This window comes from Chiloscyllium plagiosum, unplaced genomic scaffold (genome assembly GCF_037043375.1).
Source record: "Chiloscyllium plagiosum isolate Xiang-an unplaced genomic scaffold, Cpla_swu_hap1 HiC_scaffold_10, whole genome shotgun sequence".
Classification (NCBI taxonomy): Eukaryota; Metazoa; Chordata; class Chondrichthyes; order Orectolobiformes; family Hemiscylliidae; genus Chiloscyllium; species Chiloscyllium plagiosum.
In genome coordinates, this window is record NW_028270148.1 from 83029943 (window position 1) to 83043891 (window position 13949).

The following is a 13949-nucleotide window of genomic DNA, read 5'->3' on the forward strand; positions in this document are numbered from 1 at the left end:
AGGCATTTGATAAGGTTCTCTGTGGTAGACTCATTCAGAAAGTTAGAAGATATGGGATACAGGGAAATTTGGCTGTCTGGATACAGAATTGGCTGGCCAAAAGAAGGCAGGTGAGTAGTAGTGGACGGAAAGTATTCCGCCTGGACGTTGGTGACCAGTGGCGTCCTGCAAGGACTAAGGCCTCTTAGGCCTCTGCTCTTTGCAGTTTTTATAAATGACTTGGATGTAGAAGTGGAAAGGTGGGTTAGATAGTTTGACACAAAGGTTGGTGGAGTTGCTAGATAGTGTTGAGGGCTGTTGCAGGCTATAACAAGACATTGTCAGGATACAGAGCTTGGTTGAGAAGTGGCAAACGGAGTTCAACCTGGATAAATGCGAAGTGATTCCTTTTGGAACATTGTATTTGAATGTTGAATACAGAGTTAAAGGCAGGATTCTTGACAGTGTGGAGGAGCAACGGAATCTTGGGTTCCATGTACATAGATGCCTCGAAGTTGCCATCCAAGTTGATAGGATTGTTTAGAAGGCATGTGGTGTTTTGACTTTCATTAATAGGGGGGATTGAGTTTAAGAGTCACAAGGTTTTGCTGCAGCTCTATAAAACGCTGGTTAGACTACACTTGGAACATCGTATCGGATTCTGGTTGCCTCATTATAAGAAGGATGTAGATGCTTTAGAGAGGATGCAGAGGATATTTACCAGGATGCTGCCAGTATTGTAGGGCATGTTGTCTTATGAAGAGAGGTTGAGCGAGCTCGAGCTTTTCACACTGGAGAGAAAAAGGATGAGAGATGACTTGATAGAGATGTACAAGGTAATCAGAGGCATAGATAGAGTAGATAACTGAAGATGTTTCCCGAGGGTAGAAATGGCTGTCACAAGGGATCATAATTTTAAAGGTGGCTAGAGGAAGGTATAGAGGAGATGTCAGAGTGGTAGGTGCGTGCAATGCACTGCCAGTGGTGGTCGCAGAGTCAGAGACATTACGGACATTTAAGCAACTGCTGGACAAGGACATGGAATGCAGTAAATTGAGGGGTGTGTAGGTTAGGTTGATCTCAGATTAACGTAAATGCTCAGCACAACATTGTGGGCCGAAGGGTCTGTGCTGAGCTGTACTTTTCTATGTTCTCTAATGGAGAATGCATTGGAGGCATTCCTGTGGAAGGTCGAAAGATCAGAATAAATGCAATGGAGGCAGAGAAATTGGGAGAATGAAACAGAGCCTTTGTAGGAGTAAGGGTGGGAGGAAATGTAGTCAAGCTAACAATGGTAGTCAGTGAGCTTGTAGTGGATATTGGTGGTGAACAGACTATCCTCCAAATATAGAAACAGTGAAATCAAGTAAAGAGTCAAAGATGGAGGTGAAAGTGAGAGAAGGAAGGAGACACACCACTGTGTTTGCAGAACAGCATTTGATAGATTAGAAGTACAAGTTTGGAAATACTAATAGCTCTAGTTCTGGTACGTGAACATAGATATGTCCATTGGTTGTGCATTCTGCCAAAGGAGACAAATTCTGCTCCCCCAAACAAATCACAATTACATTGCTATCTGCCTTTATGAATCCACTCTAATTCAAATGAAATCTCTTTCTTTCAGTTCCCCACCCAGTGCCAGAACATCTCCAATCAGAGACCAAAGATTCCACATTCAGCTGTCAGAGATATAATAATATATTAAGATGTAAATCGAAAATCACCTTAAAAAGGAATGAACATAAAATGAAAAAGATCAAAACAGCTCCCAATCTACCTGAAATGGTGAAACATTAAGAAATGAAACTAAGCTCCAAAGATTCTCACAGGTGAAGAAAACTAACCTCAGTCTCTCCAATACAGTGAAAGGGAGTTCCAAATAAGTGCAATGAGTCATCTCCTAAACAGCAGGAGTTCAGGAACACCAGTGAGTTGAATGGTCAGTTATTCTTCTTTGGTGGTTTGAGGGACAAGTATTGGCAGGGACATCAGGTACTCCCTGCCCTAACTGGCTCTTTGAGTCTCATAAAAGCTACATGAACCATTAGGAACACTAATTCTGTGTCATGTCCTTTCATCAGCTGTAATACTTCCAGCAAACAGGACTTTCCATTTTGATGGTAGGCTGAGCTCTGCTTTTCAATTCACTAAACAAATGAATAACAGTAAGCTGAAGCTTTTATCAAGTTTCAAAATGAATTTAACCAGAACTACTTACTGTAAAGAGTTTCTCTGCAAACATCACCATGACACACTAACCTTACTTTGCTAAGGGATTCGTTGCTTTGTCCTCAAAGTTTGGAATTAAAGATCCAACTACTTGAACAATCCATGGTAATTAAATGTCTTTCCCATACCATGCAGCTGAGATGCACTGGTATTTTGTGTAGTGCATTTCTCAAGAATGAGACGGCTGGTACATTTTCACACAGCATTTACACTGGAACAATAACTGGTTCCAATATTTGAAATGCACTCATTGCGAAGAGATTGGCAACAGTATGCACATTCTGCACATGTGCCAGGTGTTCCCAGAATTGTTGAATGTGGATGCTAGGTCAACTTTGAAAGCTACAGTGCCTTGAAGCAATATTCAGGAGCAAAACCTGTATCTTTACAGCTCTCATTGCTTCATCATAGAGTCAGAGATAGTCCAAGGGAAAAAAAATCCACCATAACCAAAGTGAGTTGAGTGCTTGATTAATCATTAATAAAATTCTTACTCTTTAAGGGAAGTTAAATCTCAATGAAATATTCTACTAAAAAATCTAAAGTCCCATCTGGAAAGGGAATCAGGTACATATTGGAAAATAAAAAAGAATGCTGGGGTAAATGAGTGGGAAGTGGGATTAACTTTATAGCTTTTCCAAAGAGTGACTACATGCACAATGGTAATGTGCAGTAATAATTTATTAAAGCATTGATCAAACAGCAGAGGCTTGTGACTCATTCTGGTTCAGTACTACAAATGCAGTAACGTCAAAAAACAGACCAGTGATTGCAATGAGAAAGATCAGATCAAGTAACATTTGTATCCATCAAGAAAAACATACAAGCATAGTTGGCTGTAGAAAAATTATGCTGAGAAAGATACATTTTTAACCTCAAATTCCCTGATAAAATTTGTTGCAATGGATCTTACAAATTTGTATTCTGTTGTCATAAACTGCAAACCAATTTTCTTATCATGGAGAAAGAGGATTGCTCAACAGTCTGTCTCATCAGCATGAGCTCAAGCTCCTGTACAAGAAGTTGTTGATACTGTGCACAGTGTTATATTAATTGGAAATCTTTTTGTTACCATTTTCATTAAAGCAGCTAGAGCTTTGCAAATTGGTTTTGGGGAGAACAAAATCTTCAAAAATTAATCCAGCATCCATTTAACCCAACTCCTAAGAGAGGCAGTGCATCATATTATTCTTTGTAACAGTGAACAGTGAACAACAATATAAAGCTGTACAATTAATTAACTGATAGTAAAGTTGCATCTGCACTATCTGCCAAGAGCCCCAGCCCAAGTAATATGTTTATTCCAATTATAGGCAGTGGCCTTATCAAAATTTGCTATGAAAATGTGCACAAACCTAGAGTATGTGATTTTACATGAGCTGTTGGTATCTCAATGCATGTTTTAAGCAACAAGATATTACCTACCTAGCCAGATAATCTGACATTTCTTTGGCCATTTCTTCCCTGTAACATAAAAAAAGCATGTTTATAAGTAATTGATAGAGGATTCAGAATCATCACATTTCTGGGAAAGTATTTAAGATGATTTGACATTAACAGCAGATAGGAGAATGTTAATAATTACATATGTATGAAGGCAAACGATGATAAGTCACTCATACAGATGGCCCAGACAATTCCTGTACACACATGCTGAGAATTGAGAGAGAAGAGACAATATGTTTGCAAAACCCATGATGTTTGTAAGCAGCAGGAAAGCTGGCAGTACAGTTCTTATTATTTTTACACCATTTTAACAAAGTGAGGCAGTGGTATAACAGATTATGCATCCTTCTGTAGAGCAGCTGGCTTCTGTACACATGACACACAAGCACCCTTTGATGTTTAAATCAGTGTCACCCTCTTTCACATATTATGGACTGTCCTGAGTTTGATTTCTAAAACCTCTAATTATAAACCTGGAAGGAATGCAAAGCTATGATGAAGGACAAGAGTTCATTTGAACAAAATTAAGATTTTCTGAAAAACATGTTTCAATTAAACAAATCAGTGACTCTCTGGTTACCTCCATAATGTAGAGAGTTAGGGATAGCCTTACAAATAGAACAAAAGTTACATTTCTCCATAGCTGCATTTTTTCAAACGAATATGAATCATTTGATACTCCATTGGAATTCTAATCCTCAGACTGCAAATTAATTCACAGCAATCCTTCCAGATTCAGATGTGAGTGAATGAGTTACAGATGCAAACAAACAATCAAGAATTTACAAAATAGAATTCCAGCTATTTGGAAAACACCTTTTCAAATTTCCACCCAATGAAAACCCCTGATGAAATATCCAAACTGGAAGTTAAGACAAAGGAAACAAAGATGGACGATAAGCTAAGTGTATCTTAGAGAAATGTTTAGTTAATATAAAATACATTAAATAGAAATAAAAAGAGAGATTAAAAAATTAGTATTAAAAAAGTCAGAATTAAGGCAACATGGTAAAGTAATCTGAAGGATTCAAATGATTTCATTTTTATTATTTATTCTGCAATATTACAAATAGCATTTCAGTCATAAATATCTCATGTATGGACTTACAGTATTTTAGGACTGCTTTTAGTTTTGATTAAAATGAAGATGGTTAGGTGACCTGTGCAGAAGTCTAGGTTATAAAGCAGTTCAAAGTTTAAAGGAAGGCTCAGACTGTTATGCTAAGAGGGCTTGACATGTTCACACTTGGAGACAACAGCAGCAACATCTGTGCTTACAATGGCCAAACAGCTGATCTCAAAGTCCCAAGGAGCTATTAAAAATTCCAATTTGTAAACTGTTCCACTTTAAACATTCCATTTATTTTCAACAGAGAATTGAGCAGGGGTCTCAAGAGCTAATCAGCATTTCTACTCATATACAAGGCCTATGTAATCCTTGTTACCATGGAGACATACTTTGAGAGAGGGACAGTCGTTAGGAAATCATTGAGAGATCAGGCCACAAGGTTTTCTCAAAATATTAATGCAGCTAATGGACAAGTTAGCTTGCCTGGATCCTGGAAGCTGTAAATCCAAACATAATTCAACTTGTTTTGATGTATTTAGACAAACTTCCATGGCAATCGCACAACCTGAGGTCGGACTTAAACCCACACCTTCTGGCCCAGAGGTGTGTACACTGCCACTGTACCATAAGTCACATAATTCAATGCCCAGTTTTAAAGTCATGCAATCTCTGCTTATTTTGGTATCTATTTATAAACTCTTATGTTGAAATTTACAACAAAAGCACCTCTCGAAACCTATCTTCAATTACCTTCCTGCCACTTTAATGTGCCATGTACATTTTAGGTTGTCATGTGTATATGGCAGTTTTCATTATAAATGTGTATACAGAAATTTCTAGGATAGAAATTGAGACCTGCCAGGTTTCTATTAGGTTACAGCAGGAAAGGCACAGCTTTACACAAATTAATTTGAATTTTACTCAAATGAAAGGTTTGAACCTGAAGCCAAGTTTCTGTTTCCACTGATGTGCCAGAACTGCTGAGTATGTTCCTCATGCCCCGTTTTTAGCTTCTCACTATCTGTAATATATCTTCCTTCTTTTTTAATTTTACTCAGTGGTGGGGGGGAATGGAGTTAATGTAAGTTGGCTCAGTTGACTAAATGGCTGGCTTGTGATGCAAAGTTATGCCTACAGCATAGGATCAATTACTACACTGGCCGAGGATGTGATGAGTGACCCTCAAGTAAACGTATCACCAGTTAGCTCTCTATTTAGTGAGAGCACGCAATCCTATGGTCTATTAAGATTATACAACTTTATCTTTACCCTTAGACTGGGCTGGACAAAGGAATGCAAATCACCTTCTTTGTCAAATCATGCTTTTCTGAAAAAACTGCCTAGAAGGTATTGCTGATGTATCCATAAAACTGGAAGCATGTGTGACAATTTTAAAATTTGGACCACTGGTGGGGGCAAAATCCATGACAAAACTTTATGAATCAAACAGTTTTGTCTGTCTCATCAGTGGAAAACTTTCTATGGCAGATGCATTAACATCAAGCAGACCAAAGGTTAGTTATAGGAAGGTGATAACTAGTAAATGTTCATTCATTAAATCACAATAATATATACTGTAGCCCAACATTAATCAGAGTACTATCTAATACACCAGCATGAGACTTCTCCATCTCTCACACCAGCAGTCTTCCATTCATGCAGTCTAAATTTAGTGCTACTTTGCCCAACGTCTAATATTTAACAACACTCGCTAGGAACTGGTAGCAATTAGGTAAGAAGAAAAATAATCCAATCTGATTTGGAGATTCAGTAGTTATAAACCATCATCATTCCCACTGATACAGCAAGGAAACAGACAAGCAACAATCAATGAAAAAGTGATGAACAGGAACAATCAGGTTCAGAATAATTAAGTATAGTTTTAGCTGTTTTGTTGAAAGTCAAAAGAGAGCAGACCAATGTACCATCACCATAATCATAGTCAACAAATCTCCATCACCAATGCCCAAAATTGCAAATAAAACAAGAATAATAACTGAAAACTCATACATTGTCATTTTGGATTGTGGTCCATCAGATCTGGAAATAGAACACACTTTAGTTAGACTCTGCTAGGCACATAAACTTCACACCTTCCAACTAGCACACAGCTTGCGGGTAACTCTGTACATGCATTTTATTGATGTTCTATTAGTTTTACTTTTTTCAGACTAAAATTAATTTCCAAATTCATGCAAAAATTCTGATTAAAAATCTGAATAAAATCATCTTGATTTATTAATTGTGAAATTCTTTGAATCTGTATGGAGGAATTCTAGAATTAATATACAGCGTGATTTACTAAATGTGCAAAATAGAAATACAGGTTACATATCCATACTTAGCAGCAACTGCAACTGGACGGATTTGTTTAACTTCAACACTGTGAAAGAAAAGACATTTATTATTACACTTGCAGCACAAACAGGGAGATGAATCAGGGGACAAAAATAATGGAAGGGATTTTAAAATACTTTTAAACCCCTACCTCTTAATTCCTGTGTCCATTGGTGATTCATCATAAATGAGCTCAGACTCACTTCTTGCAATCCTCATGGCGAGTTCCCGGTCACGCCGCTCTTGTTCAAGCAGGGCCTGCTTACGAGCTTCTTCCTCACGCTCTGTAGCAAGCTGAGCCTCCAAGGCAGCCTGCAAAGCACAAAGGTATTAATCAGGCCACTTAAATTAAAACACCTAGCTGGGTAGACCTTGATAGTGGTGAAGTTATTCATTGTCATTACTGACAAGAACGTTAAAGCAAAAATGGAAATTATCTACTGAACATGCAGTTTGAAGCTTTTAAAATGACAAAGATAGGTCCACCAGCATCCATTAAAGTCTAACAAAATCATTTCACTTATTTCAAACCAACAATTGACTAAATCCAGATGTCAAGTTGTTCCTATAACATTAGCATTATGGATATGAGGAAGTAGATAGATTTTTGAATATCTAGCAAAACCCAAGGCCACATCAATGAAGTGGTAGGGGATGAAAATCTTTCTGGCAATAATTGAAGTGGAAGGAAGGAAGTGAATTGAGAAAATCAATATCAACACAGGTGTCATGGGAATAAAGCCAAAGGCTTAGTAGTTATTAGGATGGGAAGTGCTGCCGGTGAGTGAGTGAAAGATAGCTTTTCTCTTGGCTTATACAGAATGCAGCTTAAAAATGTATTGCTGGAAAAACGCAGCAGGTCAGGCAGCATCAAAGGAGAAGGAGAATCGATGTTTCGGGCATAAGCCCTTCTTCAGGAATCCTGAAGAAGGGCTTATGCCCGAAATGTCGATTCTCCTTCTCCTTTGATGCTGCCTGACCTGCTGTGCTTTTCCAGCAACACATTTTTAAACTCTGATCCCCAGCATCTGCAGTCCTCTCTCTTTATACAGAATGCATCATAAGAACAATTCTTCTGAGGTTTAAATCAAAATGAAAGGAAAATAACCTTACCTAAAATTCAGGAAAATCCATTTAGTTCCAAGGGAGAACTTCTGCATTATTGATTGTTTTGAGATTATCAGAGCAGAAATTTGGTCTGATTAAACATTGAATAGAGTGAAGCCATAGGTTTTTTTTGTCCCAGTTCCAGATTCAACTTTCTTGTTGTCAAGGACATGTCTCTCAGGCAACAGTCTAAGAGAATGGTGCCATATTTTATCCCAAAAGAAGTTTCATGCCTTATGTGTGTTCAATTACTAAGATAGTGTTTTACCACCTCCAAACTCTGCCTAACTTTGCCCATGTCTCTTGCTCATCTGCTGCTCAAACCCACATTCACACCTGTTACTTATAATCAAGACTATTTCAAGGACCTCCTCAATGGCATGCCACATTCTACTTTTCATCAACCTGAGGGGATCCAAAAATCTGCAGCCCACGTCCTTACTCACACCAAATCCTGTTCCTCTATCAGCTCGATGGTCACTGACCTACTTTGGCCTATGGTCAAATATTAAATCAGTTTTAAAATTCACGTCTTGTTTCAAATCCCTCCAAGGCCTTCCTTCTCTTTTTCTCTACAGTCTCCTCCAGCCCTTAAACGCTCCAATATCTGAACTGCACAAATTCCGGTTTCTCAAGCATCCTGGATTTCAATTGCTCTGCCATTTCAGCTGCTTAGGCCATAAAGCTTTAGAATTTTCTATCTGAACTTCCAACTCCTTAAGTGGAATTTTGACTCATCATGCTCTTGTGAAATGTTTTGGGATGTTTTGTCATGTTCAAATAGCTACACCAGTTGTTTCTGTAGATTTGTCAATTCTGCAATATAAACCTGTATGCAGAAGGGAACAACACAACTTTATATACATTTGTGAAGCTAAATTACAATACAGAAGGCACACCATGTGAAGCAGAAGATATTAGTAATTATGAAAGACTTCAGCATACCACAGGTGTGTTAAATAGAGAATTCAACTTTAGCTCAACCATAATCTCTTCTGGGAAAGGAAGAGCAAGTCCTTCAGTGATATCCTTCAATAGTAGGCATTTGATTGTTTCACAGCAACCTAACCTGACGTCCAATGTCAAAAATGGGATCCCATCTCTGAAACCAAGCTGATATTATGGCAAAGTATTGCATCTAAGGCTGGAAGTCTGCAGTGCTCAAGAATTTCATACAATGTTAAACCAAACTACTGCGATCTTATTACTCTTCTGAATCTAAATTATTTTACTATTCCAAAAACCATTGCATTTCCACAAGTAGGCAAGGGAGCGAACACTTATTTCTAGCGAGTCAAGAGTTTAGCTTTCAAATTGATGTTGATTTGACTTAGATGAGCAGCAGATTATTTTCTCATTTAGTGGAAAAATTGGATCCAAGCTTAGTCCCTTTATAAAAAGTGAATTAATTGTGAAGCATCCATGTACACTAATGTCAGACACCTTTTCTTCTATTACTCCTTTATTTAGGGAATGTTGAAAAAAAACTTAGCTAGTAATTTGAATGGAAGGGTTGTCTATGTTCAACTGGCTCATTCTGTACTGGGGCTTTTCGCATCAGAACCCATCCTATCTACATTCAGACTATTTAGACTATAGTTAGGAACTATTCTTTCGACTGTCCACATTCTCTAGCAGTCACTGTAAACAATATCTCAAATAGCAGATTATGCGGGAAACCATTTTAGAGTCTTGTAAAGCAGGCTGAAGGAAGAAAAATTTAATTTGTGTGTTCATGCCTTGAAACCACAAAACTTCAAAAGAGCAATCGTGAAGGAAATTCTGTGCCACAAAGATTCTCCAGTAGCCCAAAGTAACACTGCTTTAATAATTCAGAGCAAAATAGAAACATTAGAACCAAGAAAAAGGTCATTAAGCCCCTCCAGCCTTCTCTATTTCACTAGACGGTGACTTATCTGGGTCTCAGATCTGTTTTTTTAGCCAAGCTCCCTACTGGCTGCTACAGTTACCTAACAAAAATCTATTCATCTCAGCTCTTAACCATCGACAGACAACTGTTGGAGGACAGAATTCATGATTGCTCGGATTTGAGAGATAAAAGCCTTCTCAATTTTGTTCCTAAGAGACCTGGCTGTAATTTTAATCCCATAACCATAAATGCGACAACCTCTACCCTCATATTCTTTATGCTTCCATCAGAGGAAATAATTTCTTTAAAATGTTAAAAAGAAGATTTGGTAGGATTGGTAAACACCTTGACTCACTCATTCCTCAAATCACTATATTCAGTCGAGGAATGAAGCAAAGGCTGCCGGGAAGGGTAAGTTTTCCCACTTAAAAAGGGATTTACCTCGGGGGTCAGGCCTCCATTTTGACAGAGCGGCAAGGAAAGGAGAGAAGGTGGAGTGAAGTGAGGGCTGCCGGGAAGGTAAGGGCTTAATTTATATTTGGGCAGTAGCTAAACCCGAGATACTACGCGTGTAGTATCGCCCTTCTGCCCCCCTCCAACCGGAAGAAAAAGACTCTGTCAGGTAAGGCTTTTATTTTTTCTTTTTCATATATTTAAGTGCATTGTTTGGATTTAGTTAGTTCATATAAAGCTAAGCTTACAACGGCAGGGGACCCCAGACCCGTAGCATGTGCCTCTTGCTTGATATGGGAGTTAGGAACGTGTCTGATGTTCCTGACTCTTTCACTTGCAAGAAGTGTGTCCAGCTGCACCTCTTGTTTGACCGCATGACGGCTCTGGAGCTGTGGATGGACTCAATGTGGAGCATCTGCGATGCTGAGGTCGAGGATAGCACGTTTAGTGAACTGGTCACACTGCAGGTTAGAATTGCTAAGGGAGTCAGTGAATGGGTGACCAAAAGGCAGAAAAAGAGGAGGAAGGCAGTGCAGGTGTCCCCTGCGGTCATATCCCTCCAAAACAGGTATACTGTTTTGGATACTGTTGGGAGAGATGGCTCACCAGGAGAGGGCAGCAGTTGCCAGGATCATGGCACCGTGGCAGGCACTGCTGTTCAGAAGGGCAGGAAAAAGACTCATAGGGCTTTGGTCATAGGAGATTCTATTGTGAGGGGAGTAGATAGGTGGTTCTGTGGCCAAAATAGGGACTCCCGGAAGGTATGTTGCCTCCCAGCTGCTCAGGTCAGGGATGTCACCGATCGGCTGCAGAGCATTCTAAAAGGGGAGGGTGAACAGCCAGTTGTCTTGGTACATATAGGCACCAACGATGCAAGTAGAAAACAAGATGAGGTCCTGAAAGAAGAATTCAGGAAGCTAGGAGAGAAGTTAAAGAGGAGGACCTTAAAGTTAGTGATCTTGGGATTACTACCAGTGCCACGTGCTAGCCAGCGTAGAAATGAAAAAATAGGCAGGATGAACACATGGTGTGAGAAATGATGTTAGGAGGGAGAGGTTCAGATTTGTTGGACATGGGGACCGGTCCTGGGGAAGATGGGAATATTACAAAATGGACGGTGTACATCTGAACCAGACCGGAACCAATGTCCTTGGGGGAGTTTTTGCTACTACTGTTGGGAAGGTTTTAAACTAATGTGACAGGGGACTGGGAACCAGAAGAGAAAACAAGTAGGCAGCGAGGCAACTGTAAGAATCATGAAGATAGCGTTAATAAAAGGGAAGTGTCGGCAGAGAGCAGATGAGTGCAAAGAAACTGGTGGCTTGAAATGCATCTACTTTAATGCAAGGAATATAGTGTGCAAGACAGATGAATTTAGGGCTTGGATTGGTGCTTGGGAGTATGACGTTATTGCAATCACACAGACTTAGTTGAAGGAAGAGCATGATGATTGGCAACAAAATGTTCCAGGAAATCGACACTTCAGACAGGACAGGGAGGGAAGTAAAGGGGGGTGGAGTTGCATTGCTAGTCAAGGACAATATCACAGCTGTGCTAAAGGTGCACACTATGGAGGTCTTGGGTACTGAGGTATTATGGGTGGAGCTAAGAAGGGTGCAGTTACATTGTTGGGGCTGTATTACAGGCCTCCCAGCAGTGAGCGTGAGGTAGAAGAACGAATAGGTAAACAAATTATGGAAAGATGTAGAAGCAATAGGGTAGTGATGATGGGAGTTTTAATTTTCCAACATTGACTGGGATACACTTAACGTCAGAGCTCTGGATGGGGTAGAATTTGTAAAAAAGCATCCAGGAGAGTTTTCTAGAGCAGGATGTCAATAGTCCAACGAGGGAAGGGGCCGTGTTGGACCTGGTACTGGGGAACGAGCTGAAAATGTGTTGCTGGAAAAGCACAGGTCAGGCAGCATCCAAGGAGCAGGAGAATCGATGTTTCGGGCACGAGTCCTTCTTCAGGGCTCATGCCTGAAACGTCGATTCTCCTGCTCCTTGGATGTAGCCTGACCTGCTGCGCTTTTCCAGCAACACATTTTCAGCTCTGATCTCCAGCATCTGCAGTCCTCACTTTCTCCTACTGGGGAACGAGCCAGGACTGGTGGTAGAAGCTGCGGTGGGGGATTCCTTTGGGAAGAGTGACCATAATTCTGTAAGTTTTAGAATACTTGTAGATAGAGGAGTGTGGTCCTAAGAGAAGAGTACTAAACTGGGCCAAGGCCAATTATATCAAAATTAGGCAGGAGCTTGGAAATGTGGATTGGACACAGCTATTTGAAGGGAAGTCCACATTTGAGATGTGGGAGACTTTCAAAGATCGGTTAAAGGTAGTGCAGGATAGGCATGTCCCGTTGAAGGGAAAGGATAGGAAGGGCAAGATTCATGAACCGTTGAGGTCAGGTGAAATTGTACGACTAGCCAAGAGGAAAAGGGAAGCATATAAGGTCTAGACAGCTAAGAACAGAACGGCCCTGGAAGAATATAAGAGTAGGACAAGTCTTAAACAAGGAATCAAGCAGGCTAAAATGGGTCATGAAATAGCTTTAGCAAGCAGAATTAAGGAGAATCCCAAAGCATTTTATTCTTATTTAAGCAGCAAGTGGGTAACTAGAGAAAGGATTGGTCCACTGAAGGAAGGCTGTGTTGAACCAGAGAGAATGGGTGAGATTCTGAATTATTACTTTGCATCAGTGTTCACTGAGGAGAAGAACATGATGAATGTTGAGATTAGAGATAAAAGTTTGATTAGTCTGGATCACATTGGCATAAGTAGGGAAGATGTGTTGGGTAGGCTAGAGGTTATTAAGGTTGACAAATCCCCAGGACCAGATGGATCTATCCCAGTTGCTGAGGGAGGAGAGAGGGGAAATAGCTGGAGCCCTGACATATCTTTGTGGCATCCTTAAATACAGGTGAGGTGCCAGAGGGTTGCTCATGTTGACCCCCTGCACAAGAAGGGTAGTAGAGATATTCCGGGTAACTACAGACCAGTGAGCCTGACGTTGGTGATAGGAAAGTTGCTGGAGAAGGTACGGAAGGATAGGATCTATTTATATTTAGAAAAGAATGGGCTTAGTGATAGGCAACATGGTTTTGTGCGGGAGAGATCGTGCCTTAACAACTTAATAGAGTTCTTCGAGGAAGTGACCAAGTTGATAGATGAAGGAAGGGCTGTTGATGTCATATACATGGACTTTAGTAAGGCGTTTGATAAGATTCCCCATTGTAGACTAATGGAGAAAGTGAAGTCATATGGTGTGCAGGGTGTTCTAGCTTGGTGGATAAAGAACTGGTTGAGCAACACGTGACAGAGAGTAGTAGTTGAAGGGAGCTTCTTGAAATGGAGAAAGGTGACCAGTGTTGTTCCACAGGGGTCAGTGCTGGGGCCACTGTTGTTTGTAATATACATACATGATCTGGAAGAGGGCACTGTTGGTATGATCAGCA

At 40.0% G+C, this 13949-nt stretch overlaps 1 protein-coding gene across 6 annotated transcripts in view; it reads right to left on the reverse strand.

The window, feature by feature from the left end:
• The window catches only part of LOC122552951 (unconventional myosin-VI), a 276023-nt gene that overhangs the window by 18808 nt on the left and 243266 nt on the right, over positions 1-13949 (reverse strand). For 5 of the 6 annotated variants that reach the window (XM_043696239.2, XM_087991500.1, XM_043696241.2 and 2 more), the window contains 4 exons: positions 7212-7372; positions 7065-7106; positions 6734-6763; positions 3634-3672 (listed from right to left, as the gene is read on the reverse strand). In XM_043696239.2, the coding sequence (XP_043552174.2) occupies positions 3634-3672; positions 6734-6763; positions 7065-7106; positions 7212-7372 (272 nt within the window). The remainder of the gene's footprint in view (positions 1-3633; positions 3673-6733; positions 6764-7064; positions 7107-7211; positions 7373-13949) is intronic. The other variant, XM_087991501.1, reaches the window with a different exon arrangement.